Source organism: Lithobates pipiens, unplaced genomic scaffold (genome assembly GCF_037356315.1).
Source record: "Lithobates pipiens isolate NorthernLeopardFrog02 unplaced genomic scaffold, aLitPip1_a1.2 Scaffold_3, whole genome shotgun sequence".
NCBI lineage: Eukaryota > Metazoa > Chordata > Amphibia > Anura > Ranidae > Lithobates > Lithobates pipiens.
Window position 1 is genome coordinate 89207277 of NW_027507790.1, and position 16383 is coordinate 89223659.

Genomic DNA, 16383 nt, shown 5'->3' on the forward strand with positions numbered 1-16383 from the left:
TGTCCGGGTTTCAGCCTGCCTGAAACCTGAACACATGGTTCAAAACCCGAACTGTCCAGGTGAATCCCAAACAGGTGGCAACCCTAACTGGGCTAATGGCATGCCCCATTAATTCAAAATGGTGGCCCAGGCACCTGCCAAGCAGGAGGACCTGCCTTATTATAGATATTGATCCTCTTTTTCCTCCCATTGCAGTGTTGTTGGGTTCTCCGCCTCTTCCTGAATCTGGCGGCGCTGTAGGGGGATCGGTTCTAGCATCTGCGTCTTCATCCTGTCCTCAGCCCCTTTTTCAATCTTAAATGTAAGGTCTGTTTAGAACCCTGATATTTCACCTAAGCCGCCCAAAAGGGCAGTTAAAAAATAAATTAAATAAATAAATAAAAATCTAAATTAAACGTTAAAAAAAAAAAAAAAAATAGATAATTTAAAAAAATAATAATGAAAAAAAAAAGACTCGTTTACGTGTACTTTGCACCCGCCACTGCCTAGCTACTGCCTCTGTTGCTGTGTTTGAGTTTTGGGGTGTACACCCTAATGCAATAGGCTACCTATGGTGAGCGGGGATACACCTATGGAAGACAGACCACTGCGCTTTTTTATTTTTTTTTAAATATTCCTTTCTGTCCAGACTGTTTCTTTTCATCTTAATTTTGGCTTTTCACTAACTTAAAAAAATAAAACAATTCAAGTTTATTTTTTCCCAAAACATTTGCAATTGAAAAAATGCTTCGCAAATATTACGTGACATAAAAATACGCAACACCTACTCTTTTATTTTCTAGGGCCTCTGCTTCAAAAAGATGTAATATCTGGGGGTTCCACGTTGTTTTTTTACATGTAGCAGAGGAGTGGCAGAATTGGACTGATGTCACTGTAACCAGATAAGCAATGTTATTGACTTTACCTGTCAGTGGTCATACGGGTATGGCCGATTGGTGTATATTTTCTTCCTGTGCATTTCTGTAGAATGTATATTTGTAGACTGTGGGAACATAAACATACAAACCTGATTCAGAAATAGTAAAAAAAAAAAACAATGACAGTGCCGGCCAATGAAAAGTCGTGTACGATGGGGCAGGCTTGGGCGTGACTGACAGCTCGGCGGACCAATGGCAGAGGAGGTCGGTGCTGGAGGCTGAGCTTGAGGAAGTAGCCGGATCCTGTTTGTTGTGTAGAGCCCGCGGTGGGGGAGAGGCGCTGCTGACAGTTGTCTGTTCTCGGTCATCAGAGGAGGTAAGAGAAACGAAACCATGGTGTGTGTGTGGTGACCGCTTACCTGGGCGGCTTTGTCTGAGGTCTATGGACCGGTCGGGGGTTAGTCTGGATGGGGCTGTGAGAGGTGATCGCCCCATACAGGACTGGGCTTTGTATTAGACAGGAATCGGCTGGTGAACTACAAGTCTCAGCACATCCTGCCAGCCTCTGATCAACAGGTGGTGTGTGTGTGGTGTGTGTGTGTGGTGTGTGTGTGTGTGTGGTGTGTGTGTGTGTGGTGTGTGTGTGTGTGTGTGTGGTGTGTGTGTGTGTGTGGTGTGTGTGTGTGGTGTGTGTGGTGTGTGTTGTGTTGTGTGGTGTGTGTTGTGTGTTGTGTGTGTGTGTGTGTGCGCTGGGGGGGCTCCATAGACTGCAGTGTCATCATGGGTCAGGAGAAGGAGGTGACTCAGGTTTACTAACATACAGCAACCTGGGCCAGTCCTGTCACCCCTCTTTATTGTCCCTGGATGCATGGGACTGATCCTAATACACAGGGACCCCCTCTTATTACACCCCCCCCCCACACACACACACTATCTTCTCCATAACAGCTGCAATTCCACATCAGGCTAGAGTCTGACTGCTGATGTGTGAAACAAGTAACTGACATCATTATATATATATATATTCTCTTATTGTCTAGTGGTTCATTTACACTACATTGCCTCTGTTACTATATGTGTGCATTGTATTGCATTTATGTAATGCGCTGGTGTGCATTTTACATGTAGTGTGTGTGTGTGTGTGTGTGTGTGTGTGGTTTATTTTTTTTTATCTTTTTGTGTTTGCATTTTGAATGCATTGCATTGTGCTGCGCTGAAAAAAAGTAGTGCATACTGTATAATATTTATTTTATATATTTTTTTTTTTTTGCACTGCAACAAAACTTGCTGGTGTGAACTGTATTCATAAGGAACCGTTATTTTATTTTTTGTTGCTATGCATTGGGAACCTACTTGTTCCCTTCATTTCTCCTGCTCTCTAGTTCCCTCGTCGCCTCCTCCCATGCTCCCCTCCAGGGCTCTTCCCAAACCTCTCCCATGCACTGGAACTCTCTACTCCCCCAATCTATACAACTGTCTCCTACTCTATTTGCTTTTTTTTTTTAGATGATCCCTGAAAACCCTCCTATTTAGAGAAGCCTATCTTGCCCCGACCTGTCAACTGTACTTTTATTTTCCATATCAGCCCATCCCCCACAGTTATTACTAAGGATGGGCTCCGGCGTGTTGGCACGGCCCACGTGCAGAGCCTGCCAGGAAGTCGGCACTGCACGGCACTAATCGCAGGCAGTGAGACATTGCCCCGATGCGCGGCTGCAGAGATCGGGGAAATGTCTCACTGCCATCGATTAATGCTTTGCGAACACGCCAGAACCCATCTTTAGTTATTACCCTTTTTTGTTTTTATTTATTATTATTAAAAAAATTATATATATATATATATATATATATATATATAAATTTTTGCATTCAACCCTCCCTCATAGATTTAACAAGCAGGGCTCTCTGATTCCTCCTGTATTGAATTATATTGTAACTGTTGGCACTATATAACTCCTGTATAATAATAATTGGAATTCACTTACAAAAAACGCACCCATCATGTGCATCTGGTGTGACTACACTCTTACTGAATTAAAGTTTAAAGGTAAAACTTCATAACTTTATTTTTTTAATTTTTGTTTAGCGTAAGGGAGGGTTATATAACCCCCCCCCTTTTTTTTCCCCTCCCATCTGTGTCCCAATAAAGGGGTTGTAAAGCTTTGTTTTTTATTTTCTAAATAGGTTCCTTTTAAGCTAGTACATTGTTTGTTGGTTCACTTACCTTTTCCTTCGATTTCCCTTCTAAATGTTTTTTTTTTTCTTTGTCTGAATTTCTCACTTCCTGTTTCTCCTCAGTAAACTTCACACCATCATCCGAGCAGTGTTTAGTCTGCCAGAACAGCTTACTGAACAGCTTACTGAGGAGGAACAGGAAGTGAGAAATTCAGACAAAGAAAAAAAACATTTAGAAGGGAAATTGAAGGAAAAGGTTAGTGAACCAACAATGCACTAGCTTAAAGGAACCTATTTGGAAAATAAAAAAACAAATCTTTACAACCCCTTTAAGGAGATATCCATTCACTTTCTGTCCCATAGCCAAACAGGAAGTGAGAAGAAATCTCCAGATTGAGGGAATCCCAGGGGTCAAGAACTAGAGTCCACACTGGAAGATTTCCCCTCTATTAGGCCTCATGCACACAGGGTGATAAAAACACGGCTGTTAGGGGCGTTTCACGATTTTCTTTCTGCCTCTAAACGCCGCTCTTAGCCTGTGTGTCCATGCATACATCGGTGTTTAGAGGCAGAAGGGAAAAAAAAACCCTGTTTGCGCATTCAGAAGAATGTTTTGGCAAAAAAAAAAAAACGCTAGACACACCTAAACGATGGACGTATTTAACGATTCATTTCAATAGCTGGAGTTAGGGTTGCACCAATACTAGTATCAGTAATCGTGCAAATGCACCGATACCTGAAACTGATACTTTCAGGCTTGGTTCTTTGAGCTGTCAGTGGGTCTCCACAGTGTTAAAGAAGTCCGGTAATTGGAGCTGTCAAAAAAAAAAAAGTAGTCAGCAATGTTTATTAACTACATTGTTCAGCCCTGATACACTAAAATAAAAAGAAACATTGTTTCTTTTTGTATATTTCTCTTTCTTCATCTGCAGATCAAAGGGATGTTCCTCCTTTTAACCCTTAATTTACTCTAATCATCCTTAATTAACTCCCTATTCTCCTCCATTTATTATTTTCCTGCTTTTTTTTGTTCAGGTCTATTTTATAAACAATTCAAATTTTTAAATTTTTTTTTTTTTTTTTTTTTTTTTTTTTTTGTTAGTGAATATTTTTACACATTTCACATTGAAAAAGCGCTAAATAAAAAAATAAAAAAAAAAATAAAAAAATCTGTAAATAACTTTTCAAAGCTTTGTACCATTGCTGACAGCTGAAGTTTAAAACAAAACAGTTGTGGTAGGTATTGGTAATTGGTATCGACGAGTACTAAAAAAAAAAAAAAAAATCATTGGTACTTGTACTCATTGTAAACAAAAAATGGTATTGGTGCATTCCTAGCTGGAGTAACTTAATATTCTGGCCAATGGAATGAATGAATGCCCAAACACCTTGATGTGCCTAAACACGTTTGCAAACCTACGGCTTTAGCTCCTTCCTCCCCAGCCGTACTTGTATGAGACCTTCAGGATCCAGCTGAATGAAAATCATTCTCTGGATGAGGTGGATCAAAAATGATTCATCCAATCAATCAGGGAAGACTTTGCACTCATTGAGAATAAGCAAAGTGTTCACAGAATGGCGCCAATGCCAAGCAGGCAACCTCCTGTACTCGGCATGCATTAGGGCAGGGCCAAGAAGATGGCGATAATCGCTCTAGTAATGGTACATACTGCACTTGTTTCCAGCTTCCATGGGGCTCCCACTGTGTACATTAGTACAGGCATACATTGGTCCAAGCTAAATCAATGTTACTTGGTAAAAATTGCCATGCCTGGATTTCAACTTTAACTACCATGCTATATCCAAAATACAGCTACAGTGTGGCTCTAGTTCTGGGAGGGCATCCATGGGCTTCCACCCAGTCACCACTGTCTCAAAGCGGAGTTCCAGGCTTTTTTTTAAATTAAATGTCGGCAGCTACAAAAAGTATAGCTGCTGACTTTTAGGCTTCATGCACGCTGGACGTTAAAATAACGTTATAAAAACGCCAGTAGTTTTGCAGTGAGGTTTTCAACGTTTTTACAATAGCGATTTTTAGCGTTTTCCACGTTAGCAGTTTTAGCGCTTTTAAATCTTTTTTTGAAGAAAAAAATTATTTCATTTTTTTTTTCAATGGATCAAAAACACTAGAAAACGCTAGTGAGCGATGTTTTTAAGCGTTTATCGGCGTTAAAGCATTTTTACAGCTGAAAAATGTCTCTTAGAACCCACTAGTTTTGGGTGTTTTTGAGCAGTAAAAAATAAAAAAAAAATAAAAATGGCACTGCCCAAAACTGTTAAGAGCCTATGTGTGCATGGACACACAGGATAACATGATGGAGAGTTTAATGACTGTAGGAAAAACATCCAGTGTGCATGAGGTCTTAACTGCAAAGCTACTGCTGTTTTTATAACGTTATTTTAACGTCCAGTGTGCATGAGGCCTAATAAACAGACACTTGCCTGTTCCTCGGTCCATCAATGCGGCTGCACGGAGCTCCGTTCCTCTCCCCCCTCCTCTTCTCGGCACCTCCATTGAAACTGTGGGCACCCGGCAATGACAGCTTGCAGCTTCGCGGCCGGGCATGTGCTACGCATGGGTGAGTCGCTCTGCGCTCTCCCAGTGGACAGGCAATCTTCTGGGATCTGTCACATGTCCCAGAAGATTACGGAGAGGGAAGGGCTGCCTAGGAGGAGAGGAGGAGGAGTCGCCTAGGCGGCCCGTAGGCAGAAACAGGAAGTGGGACGGGAAGTACCAAAAGTACTCAAAACTAAGCCCCCTAACACCCACCCCCAAAAATAAAATAACATGCCAAATGTGCCATGGGCTCTTAAAGCGGAAGTTCCACTTTTGGGTGGAAATCCGCTTTAAGACACAGCTGATCACAGACCATGGTAAAGGGCCAATCACAGAGGCCCTTTACCATGTGATTAGCTGAGTCCAATCACAGCTGATCACATGTAAACAGACTTGCTGGTTATCGGTTCTCCTTTCCTCTGTGGGAACAAAAGGAGTGCCGATAACCGGCAAGGCTGTCGGCACACTGTTCACACAGATAATCATTGGTGTCCTGATTATCAGTGCCCGTCAGTGAAGAAGAAATTCTGACTTATTTGCTAAATTTTCTAACCGAAACTAAAACTTATTTTTCTTCTTTTTTTTTTTTTTCAAAATGTAATTTTTTTATTTTTTTTTCATTTTTGTTTTGCAAAAAATAAGTGGTGATGAAATACCACCAAAGGAAAGCTCTATCAGTCTCAAAAAAATTATAAAAATATCATATGGGTACAGCGTTGCATTATCGCGCAATTGTCATGCAAAGTGTGACAGCACTGAAAATTGGCCTGGACAGGAACGGGGTGAAAGTGCCCGGTATTGAAGTGGTAAAATGGATGAGATTCTGAATGTTGAGAATTTTAGAGCTCCGAGCTACAAAACACTTGTGTGCCAATGGGGTCCTAATATCTAAGTTTTGAACCGTGTAGGGTGTTGTTAAAGCGGAATTCCAAAGTGGAACTTCCATTCATCCGATTTCCCCCCCCCCCCCCCCCCTCCGGTGCCACAATTGGCACCTTTCAGGGGGGAGGGGGGTGCAAATACCTGTATCTGTTCCCGTACCCCATTCTGTCTCCTGGGACACACGCAGGTCCCAGGAGATAGTGGGGACCATTTAGGACGCGCAGCGTGACTCGCACATGCACAGTAGGGAACTGGGAAGTGAAGCCGTAACACTTCACTTCCTGATTCCCTCACCGAGAATGGCGGCAGCAGCCGAGAGCCAAGCCAATTAATCAGCTTCGGCTGCCAACATCGCTTGACTCCAGGACAGGTAAGTGTACATTTATTAAAAGTCAGCAGCTGCAGTATTTGTAGCTGCTGGCTTTTAATAATTTTTTTTAGTTTTTTAGGAGCGCTCCCGCTTTAACTGTTGTCTGTGGTCGCCAGGTTCTCGGGACCGGCGCTCACGGATCGGGGTAAAGGGCCAATCCCAGCAGCCCTTTGCCATGTGAGTGCATGTTCGTTGCAGTCATGTACACTGCTCTATGAACACCACAGTTCCCAGTACATCTTGGGTGTGAGTAAGAGAGGGTGACTTCATTCCTATATACAGTAGGGCCATGGAGAATGAATGAAGCCTCCCTCAAACAGGAAGTCAGGTCACAGCAACAAAGAAACAAAACAAAAAATAAATAGAAGGGATTTTCTTGAGTTAAAGCGGTGTTCTGCCCAAAAAAAAAATTAAAAGCCAGCAGCTATGCATAATGCAGCTGCTGGCTTTTAACAATAGGACACTTACCTGTCCTGGAGTCCAGCGACGTCTGCACCGCAGCTGATGTTTACATCAGTTGTCGGGTGCTGCCGCCTCCATTGCGGATAAGGGTACTCCGGCAGTGTAGCTTTATGGCTTTACGCCGAGAACCCTACTGCCGCATATGCAAGGCCCCGCTCCTCTCTCCTACTGGTCCGACGACAGGGAGAGGAGGAGGAGGAGGGAGCCCCGTGGTGATGTCACGGGCCATGGCCCGGACTCCCGGAAGTGGGAACAGCATACTTGTCAGATGGATATCATGTCCCCCCCACCCCCCTGAAAGGTGCCAATTGTGGCACCGTAGGGGGAGAGGATAAAAATGAGCGGAAGTTCCACTTTTGGGTGGAACTCCACTTTAAGAATACATACTTGATTATATTTATTTTCTTTTTCACCAGAGTTTGGTGTTACTTTTAATCTTTTATGTAATTCTTGCTTAGGCGAGTCACCAGGACAGGTGTGCCTCTTGGAGAATTGATGAATCATTGTGTAAGTGTATAACCTGCTTGGCTGTGTGACACATTTGTACAAATTAAAAATCCCTTAGAAAATTGAGCATTAAATGTATGCATTTAAAAAATGCATACATTTTTTTTTTTTTTTTTTTTGTTGTTTACATAACTTTCTGCTTTAAGCATTACCAATAAAGATATATAGAAAAACGTACATCAAGTATGTGAGACATCCATTTTAATAATTGCTCAAGGCTTTAGTATATTCTTCCCTTTTTTTTAATTTTTTTTTTTTTTGGCACTCCCCAAAATGAATTGAAAAGTACATGTTCATGTCTATACAGGTTAAACTTGTTCTAGATTTGACTTGTGCCGCTGATTTACACAGTTCTCAGTACAACCATAGCGCAATGTGTTTGTGGGTAATGTTCTTGAGTTCACCTGTTTTAATGTATCATTCTATGGCGTTTAAGGGATGAAGGACCTGATGTACTTAAAGCAGAGTTCCGCTCCGAGAAATGGAACGTCCGCAGATAGGACCCCCCCCCCCCCCCGGTGCCACATTTGGCACCTTTCGGGGGGTGGATATTTGTCCAATCCAGATATCTGCTCCCACTTCTGGGGAAAGATCGCCTCAATATTGTGCGGTGAACTACGCAGTGTACGCCCATGGCATTTTGTATTCAGCACCCTGAGTCAATATTTTGTAGAACCACCTTTTGCTGCAATTACAGCTGCATGTCTTTTTTTTGGGGGGATATCTCTACCAGCTTTGCACATCCAGAATGAAATTGTTACCCATTCTTTGCAAAATAGCTCAAGGTCTGTCAGTTTGGATGGAGAGCGTCTGTGAACAGCAATTTTCAAGTCTTGCTACAGATTCTCAATTGGATTTAGGTCTGGACATTGACTGGGCCATTCTAACATGAATATGTTTTGATCTAAACTATTCCATTGTATCTCCGCCCCAGTCTCATCTTTTGCAGACATCTTCCCATCAGCTCTGACCAGTTTCCCTGTCCCTGCTGAAGAAAAGCATCCCCACAACATGATGCTGCCTCCACCCTGTTTCACGGTGGGGATTGTGTGTTCAGGGTGATGTTGGTTTTCCGTCCCACAAAGCGTTTTGCTTTTGGGCTAAAAAGTTCAATTTTGGTCTCCTCTGACCTTCTTGCAGATGTTTGCTGTGTCCCTCATATGGCTTCTTGCAAACTGTAATGGGACTTCATATGGTTTTTTTTCAACAACGGCTTTCTTATATATATATATATATATATATATATATATATATATATATATATATATATTAAAAAAAAAAAAAAATTTATATAAACTTCTCTACAACTTTATCCCTGACCTGTCTGGTGTGTTCCTTGGCCTAAATGATGCTGTTTGTTCACCAAGGTTCTCTAACAAACCCCCAAGGACTTCACAGAACAGCTGTATTTATACTGAGATTAAAATTACACAGGTGGAGTCTATTTACTAATTAGGTGACTTCTGACGGCAATTGATTCCACTAGATTTTAGTTAGGGGGTATCAGAGTAAAGGGGGCTGAATACAAATGTACGCCACCCTTCACAAATATTTTATTTCTAAAAAAAAAAAAATTGAAAACCATTTTATAGTTTTTCTTGCAATTCACAATTATGTGCTACTTTATTGGTCTATCACATAAAATCCAAATAAAATACATTTACAATTTTGGTTGTAACATGACAAAATGTGTATGAATACTTTTTCAAGGCATTGTACAAGCTTCAAGCAGAAAATCTCCCAGGTGTGAATAGAGCCTTCCTAAATCACACTCTAGCTCAGGGGTGCCCAATCTTTTGAAGAGTGAGGGCCACGTAAGCAAATTCATAACTGGTCGTAGGCCACAATGAGAGGAGAGGGTGCATGGCAGCCCACTCTACCCTATAGAGCCCACTCTACTTTTTTGGAGGTAGGTGTTTGTAAATGGACACAAGTCCATTTACATCTGCTACTCCTTTAGAGGTGAATGGAGGGTCCAATTGGGTCTGATGGACCGTGTGAAAGGGGCCTATGGCTCAATGCAGGTAACCCTCAGGTGCACTGCTCTGCACCTGCGGATCATTTTTAAAGCAGCCCAGTAACCACTGCAGAACAGATATGCTCATATATACACTGTGATTTTAGTGATAAACTTACTATTAATTAACAGTATTCTATTCTAATCCATCTCAGAGCAGGAGGTCGCGGGCCACATCAGAGGGCTCCATGGGCCACTGGTTGGGCACCCCTGCTCTAGCTCATATGAGGATAGTACTGTTTAAAGCGGACTTCCACAAAAAAATAAAAATAAAAATCTCATTCATTTCCCCCTCCACCAAAAAGTGTGGCTTCCTTCCTAAAGTGGTGGTAAGTCTCTCGTATACCCAATGAAGTGATTGGCCTCAGGTGATGTACTGGAATGGAAACAAAAGCCTAATACATAGGTTGTACCTGTTTATCTGCAGTCTTCCCTTCTCTACAGCCCTTCAAAGTTCAGACTTTATATACAGCTTGTGTGATCTGTCAAACGGGGTGTGAAGCTGAAGTAGCTCTCTGCAGAGTTTGTTGAGAGCTGATTGGAGGGCAGGGACACACCTCCCTTCACACAGGAACAGAGCTTCGGCTGTCAATCACAGGCTTTGTGCTGGAGCTCCCTCCTCTTGTCACCATTTTTCTCTTGGTGTCAGGAAGACTTGTCAAAAGTGATTTGTGCTGATGGCAGAGGAATGAGGCAGCATACAGAAATGACACTTAAAGCGGGACTGTACTGGGGAAAAAAAAATATTAAAAGCCAGCAGCTATAAATACTACAGCTGCTGACTTTTTTAATAAATGGACACTCACCTGTCCCGGGTTCCAGCGATGCTGAGGCCGATCGATCTCTCGGCTGCTGCCGCCACCATTCTAGGTGATGGAATCAGGAAGTGAAGCGAATCGGCTTCACTTCCCGGTTCCCTACTGCGCATGCGCGAGTCGCGCAGCGCAATAGGAATTGTCCGCGCTGTCTCTGGGACCCGTGTGTGTCCCAGCAGACAGCGCAGCAGGACAGGAAGAGGCATAGACTCCCACGGGAGTCTATGCCCGGAAGTGGGTGTAAATACCTGTCTTTGACAGGTATCTGCACCCCCCTCCCCCCCTGAAAGGTGCCAATTGTGACACTGGAGGGGGGGAGGGTTCCGATCAGCGGAAGTTCCACTTTAGGGTGGAACCCCGCTTTAATGCTCTTAGAGACAAGTACACAGTATAGAGGGATATGCTTTGTTCCTATTTCATGTCAATGGTTTACGATTACTTTAAATCTGTTACTGTGGGTACTGTTACTGCTCCTCATCCTTTTTGTTTTGAAATAGTTTTAAAAATGGAACTTCTAGTGCTAAATATAATAAGAAACCTTATGCGGCAGAATAGGACACTGCTGCTGTTTACTTTTTTGGAATGTTCTGACCCTAATTACTTCTGTGAGAAATTAATAAAATTGTGATCCCTTGGGCTGGAAGTCAGGACTATGCTTGGCCTTTCCTAGATGTGGAATTTCTGTTTGACATGACCTGTGTTATTTTGAGTTTTAAAGTGGTTGTAAACCCTTACAACCAACTTTGACCTACAGGTAAGCCTAGATTAAGGCTTACCTGTAGGTCCAAGAAATATCTCCTAAATCTATACGGTTTAGGAGATATTTAACCGAAGACAGCCACCGCTGTCTACGGCGCATGCACCCCGTAGACAGCGGCGCACTGGGGCAGGCCGCAGATCGCGGCGATATGCCGCGAGTGTCGGCTCCCATGCGCGGGAGTGATGTCATCACGGCTCCGGCGAATCACAGCGCCCGGAGCCGCGAGACCCGGAAATCGCTCCGGGATCCATGGCAGCGGCGAAGAGGAAGATGGAAGACCGCTTCAGGGGCTTCGTTCTCAGGTAAGTTATTCATAATGAGCTAGTATGCTATGCATACTAGCTCATTATGCCTTTGCCTTACAGGGTGTGCTTTTTAAAGCATGAGTAAATTGATTGGTGAGGGTAATATACACTGGGTATACACTAGTAGAGTTTTGTTTGAAGTCTTTACATATTTCGTATCATCGTTGGGGTAATTTAACTTTTATACTGCAAGTTTTTGTAAAAAAATCTACTGGTGTATAGGCAGCTGTAGCCATAATCTACTAATATGCTCATTAGACTGTCAGATTGTGGCACACTCCTTACCCCCTATGCCAGGGATCCTCAAAACGACGGCCCTCCAGCTGTGGCAAAACTACACATCCCATGAGGCATTGTAAACCTCTGACATTCACAAACATGACTAGGTATGATGGGCATTGTAGTTCCTGAACAACTGGAGGGCCATAGTTTGAAGACCCATGTCCTATGCTGTCCTCCAGCAATGATAGGTGTAGGATCCTGTCATAGCTGCATTTCCCCCGGCCACTATTGCCTTCATTGATTCTGTCTGGTCCCATAGTGATCCTTTTCAGCTATTCACGATGGGCATGCACGCGATAGTTACTTTGCTTTCATCATCTAGCTCTGTTCTTGGCAGGCCGAGAATGGAGCTGGGCTGTACAGGCTGTACATATGTTGTGCAGTGTACAACAAAGATATCAGGAGGTAGAGAAAAGGTTTTTTGGCAAGAGACTTTGAGTATCTCTTCTGCCAAAAGAACTCTACTTCTGGCTATCTTTTGTTGAAGCATGTATAGTTCCCTTTTAAAGTGGTTGTAAACCTCAGACATGAAATATGAACAAAGCATATCGCTCTATAGCAGTGATTCTCAACCAGGGAGGAACCGTAGGGTTCCTCCAGAGGTTGCTAGGGGTTCCTTCAGCATTGGCCCATTTCTGCCTCTCAGATAAGTTCCCACTGACACCATTGATCTTTTTAGCTCTCTAAGGAGGTAATTCTTCCCAATGACCACAAGTGTAAGGATCATTCCAGTCCCACTGACCATCACACTAATGTATCGTGAGTTGTAGATTTCTAAAATTTAGCGGGGGTTCCCTGAGACCAGAGAACTATTTCAAGGGTTCCTCTGTGTTGAAAAGGTTGAGGGAGCGCACTAAGGGTCATTTCTGTCTGCTGCCTCGTTCCTCCATCAGAATGAATGGCTTCTGACAAGCTTTCCTGACACCAAACGCTAAGAAGGTGACAATGGCAGGAACTTCAACACACAACTTGTGATTGACATCCTCGGCTCTGTTCTCGTGTGTGTGTGTGTGTGTGTGTGTGTGTGTATTGTCTCTTCCCTGCAGTCAGCTCTCAGAACTCTCCTCACTGCAGTGTATCATTTCAGCTCTCTGAGTATTTTTAATTTTTGTTTAATCTGTGTATCCCTTGAGGCCAGTCACTTCCCTGGGTATATGGAAGGGTTTACAACCACTTTTAAAGTCACAGGTGCCCTGACATTTTGTTGTAGAATTACCCAGTACAGCCTAGAATTCATTGGTCTCTGGTTATGCAGCATATCCACCTATGTCAGTATTGCTCTCCACCATGCTTCACAGTTCAGAAGTTTTGTTGTTATCCAGAAAGTTGTTTTATTCAAACACAATTTTTTTAGCAGTCAGAAAATATTACATCTTTGTAAATATTCCAATTGACTGGCTGTAACAGGTGACAACACCTTGCATTCAAGAAGTCCAGCCAAAGCTCATTTTGGCTGAGCTTCTGTGGATCATAGGCGTGCAATTCGTTTTGCATTCCTGTGACCCGATTTCAGCGGAGAGCAGACTGAAGTCCACTCTCTGCTGACATCACGGATATCAGACCAGGCACCACGTCATCCTGACAATGGAAGTCTGGATCCGCTAAGTGCCTGGACTGACACCCGTCTCATGCCTCTCAGCAAGCCGCTGAGAGCCTAAGCCGGCCACTCCCCGCCCCTCCACAGCCCAGTACTCCAATGAGCATAGAGGGAGATAAGCACAGAGCTGTGACTAACAGTCTACAGTTCTCTGCTCACGGAGCTGTGAAAACCGAGTGATCGGTGGTGTTCGCTTGGTTTTCAGTGCAGAGGTGCCGGGCGACAGATGCAGCATCGGACCCATGCTGCATCCACCTAGGTAAGTATGATTCTACAATACAAAAAAAAAAAACAACATACTACTTTTACGATGTTTATATTGGTGGCTATCAAACTGTCCATTTATTGCAAACTGTTTATATTATATTTAAGGAAAATAAAGTGTTATGCTGTAATCCTTTCTTTGCACCTTTTGTGCACTTTATTGGCCAGAAATACATGATTGGTTGAATGGTTTACATTATAATAATATAAATATATATTATTTTTTTATTATTTTTTTATTTATTTTTTTTTTTTTTCCCCTGCCTTGTTTGGCTACTTTTGTAATGTTTTACTTCTAGCAACAATAGGTCTTTAGCGTATATCCTGTAACAAAAGACATCAGTGCTAAGTAAATTAAAATAATTCCTTTCGATTTTCAGAAGTAAGTACGTGTATTTATTTATAAGGAACAGGTTTCCCAGAATTGACTTCACAGTTTTCAGAAAGTGAAAGTGATACAAACTCTTCTATTCTCTTTAGAAACTGATCATGGCTTCCAGCACTGAACAGGAGACGCGTCTTTGTGGAAACTGGTAAGCCCTTTTTATGTTTTTGTTTGAAGCATCATTTTAGTGGAGGTGGTCCCTGTTTACAGCAATTATGGAAACGAATGCAAAAGAGGTAGACGCATGGGCTCTTATCATTAAATGTCCTCCACTTCCCTGACTGATGACTTCTACCCTTGATGATCATTAAAATGAAATCCTATGAAATAATAATGCTAATGATAAAATCTTTATTTTTTATTTTTTTTTCCTCCAGTCATTTTCCAGGATGGCAGGCCTACTCAGGTGTACCATCCTGGAAGAGGTCCTAGAAACACTGTTACCAGTAAGTGTAACTGGTAATAAAAAAACAAAATATAATATAATATAATTTTTTTTTTTTTTTTTACAAATAACAGTTAGGCTTCATGCACACTAGCACGTTAGGCTCGTAGAAGCTGCTGTTAGCATTTTTTATTTATTTTTATTTTTTTGTCTGCTCCTAGAAGCTAAATATTGTTATCCTATGTGTCCATGCAAACTACTTTAGGCTATTAGCGTTGTTTGAGCTTCAGTGTCTAGGAGCAGAGAATTTGTTTCTTTTTGGGTTTTTATTTATTTATTTTTTATTTTTTTGGAGCATTTTTCCAGCAGAAAAAAAATGCAACGCTCCTAAACTACTCTTAACAGTTTTTTTTTTTTGGTTTTTTTTCCCTCATGTAATGTAAAAATGCTAATAAAAGGCTAATGCTCCAAAAAAAAAAAAATACTAAAAAGCTACTACAAACTGGCACAAAATAGCTATTTTCCCAAGTGTTCTTCCAGGACAGCCCTTGAGAGATGGAGCTCCTCCCATCGACACAGGAAACACATTGCCACAGTTCAAAAGGCGGTCCCTCAGGTCCCTGGTCAGTCATTTGTGTTTCCTCCGTCGGAGGAACATGTTGCCAGGAACCTGGAGGCCCCTCTCAGGGGCTGCCTGAGAACCTGCAAGCCTAAGGGACCGGGTCCTGGTTTATGGCTGCAGTTTGGGTCCATACCTTTTTTTCTTTGGCTCGGGTACCGTCCAGCTGAACCGGAGCAGACCCGTTACCCTCCTCCTTCCAGTGCCGAGGTGGCCAGGGGCAGAATGACGCCGGTTTCCCCCAGGAGTGGTGAGTGGAACCTTCCATCTTCCCTCCTCGTTGCAGGGGGTCGGAGACGCCGAGCGTTCACTTCCGGTGGAACCGCGTCATCACTGCGTGCCGAGACTTCTGGTTCCGGGTCTCTAAGGGTACAAGGAGGAGAGGGAGAGCCAGCGCTGTGCCTGTAAAGCCCGACCAGCGTCCAGCTATACCGGATTAGCGGCGGGATTCGGAGCGTCAGAGGGGGACCATGGAGGCTATTCCCCAGGATACTCCGGCGGAGACAGGCACCAGCCAAACCCAGGTAGGCTGCTGGGCATGCTATTACTCTGGTGGAGTGGTGGTGTTTGTAGGCTGGGCCCTGTAGTACCCCACGGTGGCGGTTTACTCACAGTGAGGTTGTTTGTTAGTGGTGATTCTAAGAGGGACATGGTTCTGACGCTAAGAAATCCTTTGTCTTCTTATTTTCAGGCTAAAGAGATGCCAAGGGAAGACAAGACAGGCCGCAAAAAGTGTCCTAATTGTGGGAATAGGTTGTCCTCTGGCTCTAACAAAGCCCTATGCAAGCAATGCATTGCAAGCTTGCTTAAATCTGAGGCAGATTCCCCTTTAGCAAAGTTTTTGGGCTCCTTTAAAGAGGAAATGGCGTCGACCTTTAAGTCCCTCCGGGAGTTAATCACTGACGTGGGATCAGCTGCAGCTGCCTCCACGAGTAAAACAACTATAATCTCATCCTCACCATGCCTTACAACACCCAGCTCAGGGGAGCCCCGTATGGTCAGGGAGCCTAGCCCCACGTTGATTAGCCCCGAATCCTCTGACACTGACTCGGGTCAGGAAGAGGATCAAGCAGCATCTAAAGCCTCAAAATATAGATTATCTCTCGAGGAAGTAGATGAGCTAATGGGGGCTATCTATGATACG

The 16383-nt window shown here is 43.1% G+C and overlaps 1 protein-coding gene across 2 annotated transcripts in view; it reads left to right on the plus strand.

Moving 5' to 3' along the window:
* The first annotated feature begins 1138 nt into the window (after positions 1 to 1138).
* Positions 1139 to 16383, plus strand: part of TRAFD1 (TRAF-type zinc finger domain containing 1) — a 61397-nt gene continuing 46152 nt past the window's right edge. The window contains exons 1-3 of one of the 2 annotated variants that reach the window (XM_077462032.1): positions 1157 to 1233; positions 3156 to 3288; positions 14331 to 14383. In XM_077462032.1, the coding sequence (XP_077318158.1) occupies positions 14340 to 14383 (44 nt within the window). In that variant the 5' untranslated portion in view covers positions 1157 to 1233; positions 3156 to 3288; positions 14331 to 14339. Of the gene's footprint in view, positions 1234 to 3155; positions 3289 to 14330; positions 14384 to 16383 lie in introns of both variants that reach the window. The other variant, XM_077462031.1, reaches the window with a different exon arrangement.